Source organism: Gossypium raimondii, chromosome 11 (genome assembly GCF_025698545.1).
Source record: "Gossypium raimondii isolate GPD5lz chromosome 11, ASM2569854v1, whole genome shotgun sequence".
Classification (NCBI taxonomy): Eukaryota; Viridiplantae; Streptophyta; class Magnoliopsida; order Malvales; family Malvaceae; genus Gossypium; species Gossypium raimondii.
Window position 1 is genome coordinate 31,026,619 of NC_068575.1, and position 10,161 is coordinate 31,036,779.

The following is a 10,161-nucleotide window of genomic DNA, read 5'->3' on the forward strand; positions in this document are numbered from 1 at the left end:
TTTCATGTCATAAGAAGTTGGGTTATTTTCTCTTTTGGTCCTTTAATTTTTCTCATGTTTACATTTGAATCCTTCAAATTTCAAATTATCATACTTGAATCCTAAAAATTTTCACATCATTACGACGTAGCCCCTGGCTCAAATTAATGTATCACAACATTCTTCTTATTTCATCACCAACCTTCCTTTTTATCTCTTTTATTTTTCGCATTTCACTTTATCAAACAATCGTTATATACAATCTCGATTTATTACTGATTTTATGGTATAATAATTTTAGGGTGTTCCATAAATGATCTAATTTTATTAAATTAAATATTTATATGTATAAAAGAATTTAAAGATTTATGATGTATTTGAAAATTAAAAACAAAATTCAATGATCTAAAGTGCAAATTACCCATTCTAAAAATATATTTTAAAAATGGAAAGAAAATGCACGTGTTACATGCTAGGTGTCTATTTCACGAAAATGAAAAATCATTGGACCTCGCCTCGTACGCTGCTCTAAACCACCCCCACCCCCCCGCCGGGCCCCATTTCAAAAGTAAAGCGGATTAAAAAAGAACTGAAGAAGATCAAAACTGGATTAAAAAGCAAAGCGAGAGTGGCAGGCTCGATCATGGAAGGCCAAGTCGGAAAATCTTGGTCAGCATCTTACTCCTCACTATCTCATCATATATTCATACCCTATTCTTCTTCTTCTTCTTCACTGATTTGCCAAAGTTTGTTTCTTTTTTCCCTCTAATAATTGGAGTTTTGGTTTTTGCTTTTTAGATTTTGCTGCAATGTACGGTCCAAATAGCTGTTTGTATATTGACACGATCAGGGCTTCACAACAGTGGAATACCGGTCGTCCGTTTTTATTGGGTGGTTTGTTTCTCAACGACCAAACACTGCCTTCCTCGTTCGTTTCCTTCATTTCATTGAAGGCCCAGAAATGTCCTGTTGATAAAGATGACAATCTGTGCTTTTTGGGTGGGGGGAAGAGTACTAAAACGCTGCGTTTTGTGAAGTCAAGGAGAGATGGTAGGGGCAGACTGGGCTGGTTTTTATCGGTGAGTTTATCGAGTGAGGAGGGTTATGTTGGAGAATCAGGAGAAAGTTGGGGTCAAAACGGGGATAAGAATTTGGAAGAAGTGGAAATGGTGGAAGGGGAGAAAGAAAAGAAGGGATCAGGGGCTTTAAATACCACCAAACATCTTTGGGCTGGTGCTGTTGCTGCTATGGTTTCAAGGTTTTCTCTCTATGCTATTATTTGTGGGTTATATTGAGATTTATTTTATTATGTGAAAATTTTGTTGAGAAAGAAAACGATGGAAGGTTTGTTTATATCAGATTATGTAGCATTAAATGACCAAAAAAGAGGCTTGTTAAAATTTTTTTGTAGCTCCAATAATTGTTTCCTTTTGTAACAGGACTTTGATTGCTCCTCTGGAGAGATTGAAGTTAGAGTACATTCTTCGTGGTGAAAAGAAACATTTCATTGAACTAATTAAATCCATTGCAGTCTCTGAAGGGTTGATAGGTTTTTGGAAAGGGAATTTTGTCAATATACTTCGCACGGCTCCTTTCAAGGCTATCAACTTTTATGCTTATGATACATATAGAAATCAACAACTGAAATTATCTGGAAAAGAAGAAGCCTCAAATTTCGAGAGGTTTCTTGCTGGTGCTGCTGCTGGGATTACTGCTACTTTGCTTTGCTTACCATTGGACACTGTATGTGAAATTTAAGGATTTCATTAATCTGGTTACATGTTAGCCTTTCCTTTTGTGTGTGGCCTGGTAGTGGTGTTGGATTTTGCGGAACTCGGTAACTTATTGTTTTCAAGTGTTCTTAGTATATGTTTTTAGATTTGGCTGCATGATCTGTGAAGTTAGGATAGGACTACAAGTAGCATGCTTTGGCAAGTTTACTTCTTGCCTTCTCAGATTCATCAAAAGATTGGCTATAATGCGGGATTTCGGTGTCTGAAACTGGAACTTGTAGTTTTTTGCAATATTATGCTTAAGATTATATGATACGGATTGGAGTTATGGGATTCGGATGAATTGATGTCTAATTGAAAGCATGATGTGAGATATTAGTGCCCTGTTTAAAACACTTAAGACCATGACTCTGGTGATTTTAAAATTCATTAGCAACTTCTACACAAAGGTTTGGTTGGATGCAAGTCAGCTAAAATTATTTGCAACCTGTTCCATTTCTTGTACTTATTTCAGTTGTTCTATTAGATTCTTTCCAATTCGATGTCTATGCCTTCTTGAAAATTCTATTCCCTTATACTTATCCCACATGCTGTAGAAATTTCTGATAGTGTTGGTTACTTTGGTTACTATCGAGATGGCTGTGTGGTACTTTCTTTGATTAGGGAATTGGGAATTGATCTCCAGTTCTAATCATAGCCAAATCTCACTGTAATTGATAATTGCAGATAAGGACAGTAATGGTAGCTCCAGGCGGGGAAGCGCTGGGTGGTTTGTTTGGAACTTTTCGTCACATGGTTCAAACTGAAGGGTTCTTTTCTCTTTATAAGGGACTAGTGCCCACGATTATAAGTATGGCACCTTCAGGTGCAGTCTTCTATGGCGTTTATGATATGTTGAAGTCAGCCTATCTTCATTCACCTAAGGGGAGAAAAAGAATTCAAGACATGAAGCGAGGTGTTCAGGAACTGAATGCATTTGAGCAATTAGAGTTAGGTCCTATTAGAACATTATTATACGGGGCAATTGCTGGTGCATGTTCTGAGGCTGCTACATATCCATTCGAAGTTGTGAGAAGGCATCTCCAAATGCAAGTCCGTGCGACTAAGTTAAGTGCATTCGCGACTTGTGTGAAGATAGTTGAGGAAGGTGGTGGAATGCATGCTCTTTATGCAGGACTCATTCCCAGCATATTGCAGGTACGAAATATACGTATATACATACATGTTATGTATGTTAAACTCACACATGCTTGCATGATGTGCATTTTCTACATCTTTTAATGCAATTAACTGCAGAATTTTGTACAGGGAAATTAACCCATGCTTGAGTTCTTTACTTGGATTATAGTAATCTGTGGTTTTAAGCTTATTAGTCTCAGCATTTTCTAACTTAATTCAGTTCATCATGTACAGGTGTTACCATCAGCAGCCATAAGTTACTTGGTTTACGAGTTTATGAAGATAGTTCTAAAGGTGGAGTCGGCATAGAACATTATATCCTTTTATTGAAATTCTAAGAGGAGCCTTGTCAACTTCAAATTTACCAAATAACATGTGGACAATCATGATCCTCGTTTAATGCAGTTATTTCAGTTGATATGATTCTCTTTTAATAAGTGATATTATTGAATGAATTGTAAAACATAATAATTCATATTCATTATTTAAGATTAGAAATGATCATGGACTGAGTCATCTGTCTAAATTTGAAGTTTGCCTGAAAAATGGGTTTAAGTAAAATTTAAGACTCATTTTTTATATGGGCTGGGCCATGGGCAAGATGTTTTTCACCTGATTTCAATCTCAGCTCGAATATATTATGTTATAAAAATAATTACATATATTTATATTAAATCGCTAGCCTAATAATAATTAACTCATTACACAAAACTTTAAAAAAACTTATCCAACTAACTAACCCAATTGGAAATATCAAATTTTAAAAATTATATTTAATATAATAAAACATTTATTATATCTATGGTAATGGTTTTTTAATATAAATACTTTTTAATGTGTTAAAATTTTTTTATTTTAGCTTCTTTTAATGCATTTAATATATTATCTTTTTGTAAAAAAATGTTTTTAAATAAAAAATAATCTAAAAAACTCAAATATGTGTGGGCTGGGTTGAGTTCAAGTTTTACCTTTCTAAAATTGGGCTAAGCTTGAGTAAAAAAGTAAGCCCAATATTTGGGCCCAGTCAGAACTAGACTTGAAAAATTGGTCTAGATATTTTGCATGGGCTTGACTCGAATTTGACTCGACCCATGAAATCCTTTGTTTAGGATATATAAAAATTATTTTTAGAATTTTAAATTAGATAGTGTTATGAATATCTTATTAAGTGGGTGTCCATTAAGATCAAAATAAGTTTTGATTTACTTTAAATTCTAATAGTCATTAGAATTAGATCTCTACTTCATTGATACTTCTTATGCCTATAAATAGAGGCTTTGAATAAGCATTGTAATTATCTCATTGATCAATAAAATACGCTCTCTCTTTTACTCTTCTATTTTCTTTGTTCTTTACTTTTTGTTTTTTTTTATAACACGTTATCAACATGATTCTATTTTATTTTATAATATGGTCACCCCAAATTTGCTCATCAAGTTGTTGTTGATTGTCTTTTAGAGCTACTACCATTTCAGTCTTCAATTGGGGTCTGCACACTATGGGTAATCATTATGCAAAGAAATTTATGTAATCCTTACGTGGGTGATGACGGTGATGTGATAGCCCGAAATAGGGCCAAATCGGAATAGTGGTTTCGTAACCACAAATCCGAAGTGAAATAGTTTAATTCTATAAATTTTTATTAGTTACTGATTGATTGAAATATTGTGTGAAAATATGGATAGGAAATTTTAATGATTTAGTGTCTAATTGAATTTTTAGGACTAAATTGAGAAAAATGCAAAGTGTGTCTAATTAGTGATTAAATGACTTAATTGAATTATTGCGTGAAATTGGAAGTGTTTATGTGGCAATTAGACCATAAATTAGTGATATGGACACAAAAGGATAATCCTAGAAAAATATCTAAGTAATGGGTCAAGGGTATTTTAGTCAAAAGTGAATAAAAGACAAAATAAAGTGAAAATAAGTGTCCATCTTTTTCAAAATTGAAGAGGTTGCTGCCGAAACTTTCATGCTTCAATAGTTAGGGGTTTTGATTTTTCTAAGCTCAATTATCAAGAAAGAAGAAATAGTGGAAGTGATCGGGGAAAAGAGAAAGTTATCGACTAAATTACAAAAATAGCCGTTTTGCATCCGAGGTAAGTTACGTGTAAATAATAGTTATATTTTTATAAATTGTGAATTATATTGATATGTGAATCAATATTGAATGTGTAATGAAAATTGTTCATGAATTATTCAAGTGATAAAGTGTTTATAATAAAGTGTTAAGTGTAAATTCCCGGTTGAACTTAGGAATAGAATTGGATACAAGTGACATGTCACTAGAGACCGATGTTACAGATGTTACAGATGAGTCCCGGTCTTTGGGCGATCTAGCATGTGTTGCGAGACACTGACGACTTGTGTGAGCGGGCTGTGGACATTTCAGTGTTATTGATCGGTGGTAGCCGGCTACATTTCAGTGGTAGCTTCGGCTACAATTCAGTGGTAGCTACGGCTACATATCAGTGGTAGCTTCGGCTACATATCAGTGTGGCAATTATGTGCTAATTCTCTACGTATCCGTGTATATTCCGAGTGTTCAACGGGATTAATAACGAGTTAAAATGAATATGAAATGAAGTGTGTATGCAGGTACAATTGAAAGAATTGAGCATATGTGATAAATGTTAAGTGTGAAAATGTATATGCAAGTGAATTGGTAAGATTGTGCATGTGTAAGTGATTGAAATTGCTAAGAAATGTTGTGATTAGTTATATGTTAAAAGTGTTAATTATTAAATGAGTACTTATTGTTTACATGTAACTTACTAAGCTATTTGTAGCTTACATTTTCTCCTTTCATTTGTTTTATAGTGTTTTGAACTTGCTCGAATTGGGGGTCGTCGGAGCTCGTATCACACTATCAAAAAAATATCTCGGTATTATGTACTTTCAAAACGTTTAAAGTTATGGCATGTATAGAGTCTTAATCATTTTGAGTATTTCCATATGATATGGCTAAGATTAGCTATTGAAATAGTTAGTAAAAACTATGTTTTGGTGTTATGTATGTTTAAATGGTAACTAATTCAAAGAAGCAGTTTCTTTGACAGCAGCAGTGACGTGAATGTGAAAAATCACCATAAATAGTAGAAATTTAGTTAGAGAGTAAATGATATATAGAATTAAAGCTTATCAAGTCTATTTTTATATGAAAGAAACGGTGTAGGCAAATGAATTTTATATTTTGAGATATTTAAATTTTAGTGGGACAGGGTCAGAATGGTTTTTGAAGTCCCCTGTTCTGACTTTAGAAAATAATTATAAATTGTACAGAGAGAATTATAAGCCATAATTTATATTTATAGATTACTTAATGAGTCTATTTTCAAAAGAAACAAACGGTAACCTTATATGAATTCTTTACAGTGAGATAATTGATTTTTAGTACCAAGAGGTCAGATCTGTCGAGCTGTGAAACAGAGGATACTTTAAAGAATAAACTGTACTAATTGGCTAAGTCAAAAATTCTGAAAATTTTATGGTAAGAATTTATATGAGTCTAGTTTCAAGGAAAATTTACAGATTTAAATTTTGAGTTTCGTAACTCGAGATATAATTAAATTAGTGACAGTCGCGTAGATGGACAGCTTTGAAATGAACAGTGAATTTAATTTTAAAAGCAAATTTTTATGCTCCGAATTGGTAAGTTAAATTGGATGACATCTCGTACTCGATTCCGGCGATGGTCTCGGGTAAGGGGTGTTACAGGTGATGTTAAAGATCTTCAAGTATATTTTATTATGATTTATTATAATTAGAGACTAATCATGACAACATGAATAGATAGATTCTGATTTGAAATTCACGTATGTTTACGATGATGATTATGATATAAAGAATCAATGGAGGCGTTTAGAAGTCTGTCCTACTAGATTTGTTGCATTCCCCGAAGATTTTAAAAGTAAATTTTTATGCTCCGAATTGGTAAGTTAAATTGGATGACATCTCCTACTCGATTTCGGCGACGGTCTCAGGTAAGGGGTGTTACGTTTAGTGGTATCAGAGCTACGGTTTAGTCGATTCTCGGAATAACGTAGCGAGTGTAATAGACTATCTATACATGCCATAATTGAATAATGATAGTGTGACGACTCCTGACATCTTAAAATGTTTTTTTATAGTTATGGATCCTAATCGAGATATCGCTGATGATGCTGAAAGTAATGTGCCTGTTGAAAGTCGACCCGAGACTCAGGGTCAAAGAGATGAGGCTAGGGAAGCTTTTCTCCATATGATGAGTAATTGGTACACTGAGTTTGTTCGAACTAATCCTAATGCTCAACCCCCTCCGGCCCCTCCTATTCCTCAAGCTGTTCCCATAGCTCCTCAACAAACTGAAGTGTTAAGATTGTCAAAGCCTCCAGTGGACAAAATTCGAAAGTATGGAGCTGAAGTGTTCCAAGCTAATGTGAATGATGATCCTGAAAGAGCAGAGTTTTGGCTTGATAATACCATCAGAGTGTTGGATGAATTATCTTGTACTCCAGAAGAAAGTCTCAAATGTGCTATTTCATTGTTAAGGGATCCGGCTTATAATTGGTGGAAAACTTTAGTGTCAGTGGTGCCTAAAGAGAAAGTTACATGGGATTTCTTTCAAGAAAAATTCCGGAAGAAGTATGTGAGTCAGCGTTTCATTGATCAAAAGAGAAAAGAGTTTCTTGAATTGAAACAAGGGCGCATGACGGTAGCCAAATATGAACGAGAATTTGTCAAATTAAGCAAGTATGCCCAAGAGTGTGTATCTAATGAAGCTACATTGTGCAAAAGGTTTGAAGATGGATTAAACGAGGATATCCGATTGCTAGTGGGAGTTCTTGAAATTAAAAAGTTAGTGGTACTAGTTGAAAGAGCTATCAAGGCTGAAGAATTGAGCAAAGAGAAAAGAAAGGTGGAAAGTGAAGCAAGAGATTCAAGAAAAAGATCAATGGGCAAGTCATTTCAGTCTCAAGCGAAGAAGTCTAGAGAAATGAATACTCAATCAAATGCTTCTAGTGTGAATTTTCAAAGAGATCGAGGAAGACAATATTTAAGTTCTAAAGCTCAAGCTACTTCTATGGCAAGTGTAGGTAGTGTTAGACCTACTAGACCGGAATGTCAACATTGTGGAAAATGACATTTGGGGGAATGTTATTTAATCAGCCGAGCATGTTTTAAATGTGGATCTCAAGATCATTTTATGAAAGATTGTCCAGAAAGAGAAGAGATAGAAAAGTTTTAGAATGTGAGATCGAGCAGTGTGACTACTAGAGGAAGATCACTGAGAAATGTGGGGACTGGAACTAGTGGTAAAGGTGTAACAAAAGACACTACTGTAAGATCTGAAGCGAGAGCTTATGCCATCCGAGCTAGAGAGGAAGCATCTTCCCCTGATGTGATCACTGGTATATTTTCTCTTTACGACACTAATGTTCTTGCATTGATTGATCCTGGTTCTACTCACTCGTATGTATGCATGAATTTAGTGTCTAATAAGAATTTGTGTGTTGAATTGACTGAGTATGTGGTTAAAGTGTCGAATCCTTTAGACAAGCATGTGATAGTTGATAAAATATGCAAAAATTGTCCTTTGATGATACAAGGTCAGTGTTTCCCTGCCAACTTGATGTTGTTGCCATTTGATGAATTTGATGTTATTTTGGGAATGGATTGGTTGACATTGCATGAGGCTAAGATAGATTGTAGTGAGAAAATTCTTGAGTTGAAGTGTAGTAGCGGTACAGTTCTTCGGGTTGAAACAGATAAGTCAAATATGATGCCAATTCTGATTTCTGCCATGTCTGCTCAGAAATGTTTGAAAAATGGTTGTGAAGCATATCTTGCTTATGTGTTGAATACAAAAATGTCTAAAACAAAGATCGAATTAGTGCCAGTGGTATGTGAATATTTAGATGTGTTCCCAGAAGAGTTGCCAGGTTTGCCTCCGATTAGAGAAGTAGAGTTTGGTATTGAAGTAATGCCAGGTACCGCTCCAATATCGATTGCTCCCTACAGAATGGCACCAACTAAATTAATAGAATTAAAAGTGCAATTACAAGAGTTGATAGATAAAGGATTTGTAAGACCAAGTTACTCTCTGTGGGGTGCTCCTGTGCTATTTGTGAAGAAAAAGGATGGGACATTGAGATTGTGTATCAATTATCGTCAACTTAACAAAGTGACAGTGAAGAATAAATATCCATTGCCCCGAATAGATGACTTGTTTGATCAGTTAAAGGATGCCATAGTGTTTTCCAAAATTGATTTGAGATCCAGATATTACCAATTGAGGGTTAAAGAGTCAGATGTGCCAAAGACTGCTTTCAGAACCCGGTATGGTCACTATGAGTTTCTTGTAATGCCTTTTGGTCTGACTAATGCTCCAGCTATTTTTATGGATTTGATGAATCGGATTTTTCGACCCTATTTGGATAAATTTGTGGTGGTGTTTATAGATGATATTCTTATTTATTCCCGAAGTGAAGCTGAGCATGCCGAACATTTAAGAATTGTGCTACAAACTCTGCGAGAAAAGAAATTGTTTGCTAAATTTAGCAAAAGTGAATTTTGGGTCAGTGAAGTTGGATTTTTGGGGCATATTGTCTCGGGAGATGGCATTCGAGTGGATCCGAATAAGATATCGGCAATAGTTGAATGGAAGCCTCCAAGAAATGTATCTGAAGTTAGGAGTTTTCTGGGCTTAGCGGGATATTACCGTCGATTTGTAGAGGGTTTTTCGATGATAGCTTCACCAATGACAAAATTGTTGCAAAAAGATGTTAAGTTCGAATGGACCGAGGAGTGTCAACAAAGTTTTGAGAAATTAAAGAAGTGTTTAACTGAGGCACCAGTGTTAGTTCAACCCGAGTCAGGAAAGGAATTTATTGTTTATAGTGACGCGTCATTAAATGGGCTCGGATGTGTATTGATGCAAGAAGGAAAAGTAATAGCGTATGCTTCTCGACAGTTGAAACCGCATGAACGAAATTATCCTACCCATGATTTAGAGTTGGCTGCTATTGTCTTTGCTTTGAAGATTTGGCGTCATTATTTATATGGTGAGAAATGTCGTGTTTTTATAGATCATAAAAGTTTGAAATATGTTATGACACAAAAAGATCTAAATTTGCGGCAACGAAGATGGTTGGAATTGTTGAAAGATTATGAACTTGTGATAGATTATCATCCGGGAAAGGCCAATATAGTTGCTGATGCTTTGAGCGAAAGTCTCTTTGCTTTGAGAGCTTTGAATACTGAGATTAACATTGATGAAGATGGATCA

The 10,161-nt window shown here is 34.9% G+C and overlaps 1 protein-coding gene across 1 annotated transcript; it reads left to right on the forward strand.

The window, feature by feature from the left end:
* Positions 1–518: 518 nt before the first annotated feature.
* Positions 519–3,309, forward strand: LOC105804210 (probable mitochondrial adenine nucleotide transporter BTL3). Its single transcript, XM_012636710.2, has 5 exons — positions 519–648; positions 778–1,237; positions 1,419–1,722; positions 2,439–2,909; positions 3,126–3,309. The coding sequence occupies exons 2-5, from the start codon at positions 789–791 to the stop codon at positions 3,198–3,200; spliced, it is 1,299 nt and encodes a 432-aa protein (XP_012492164.1). The 5' UTR covers positions 519–648; positions 778–788; the 3' UTR covers positions 3,201–3,309.
* The last annotated feature ends 6,852 nt before the right edge of the window (positions 3,310–10,161 follow it).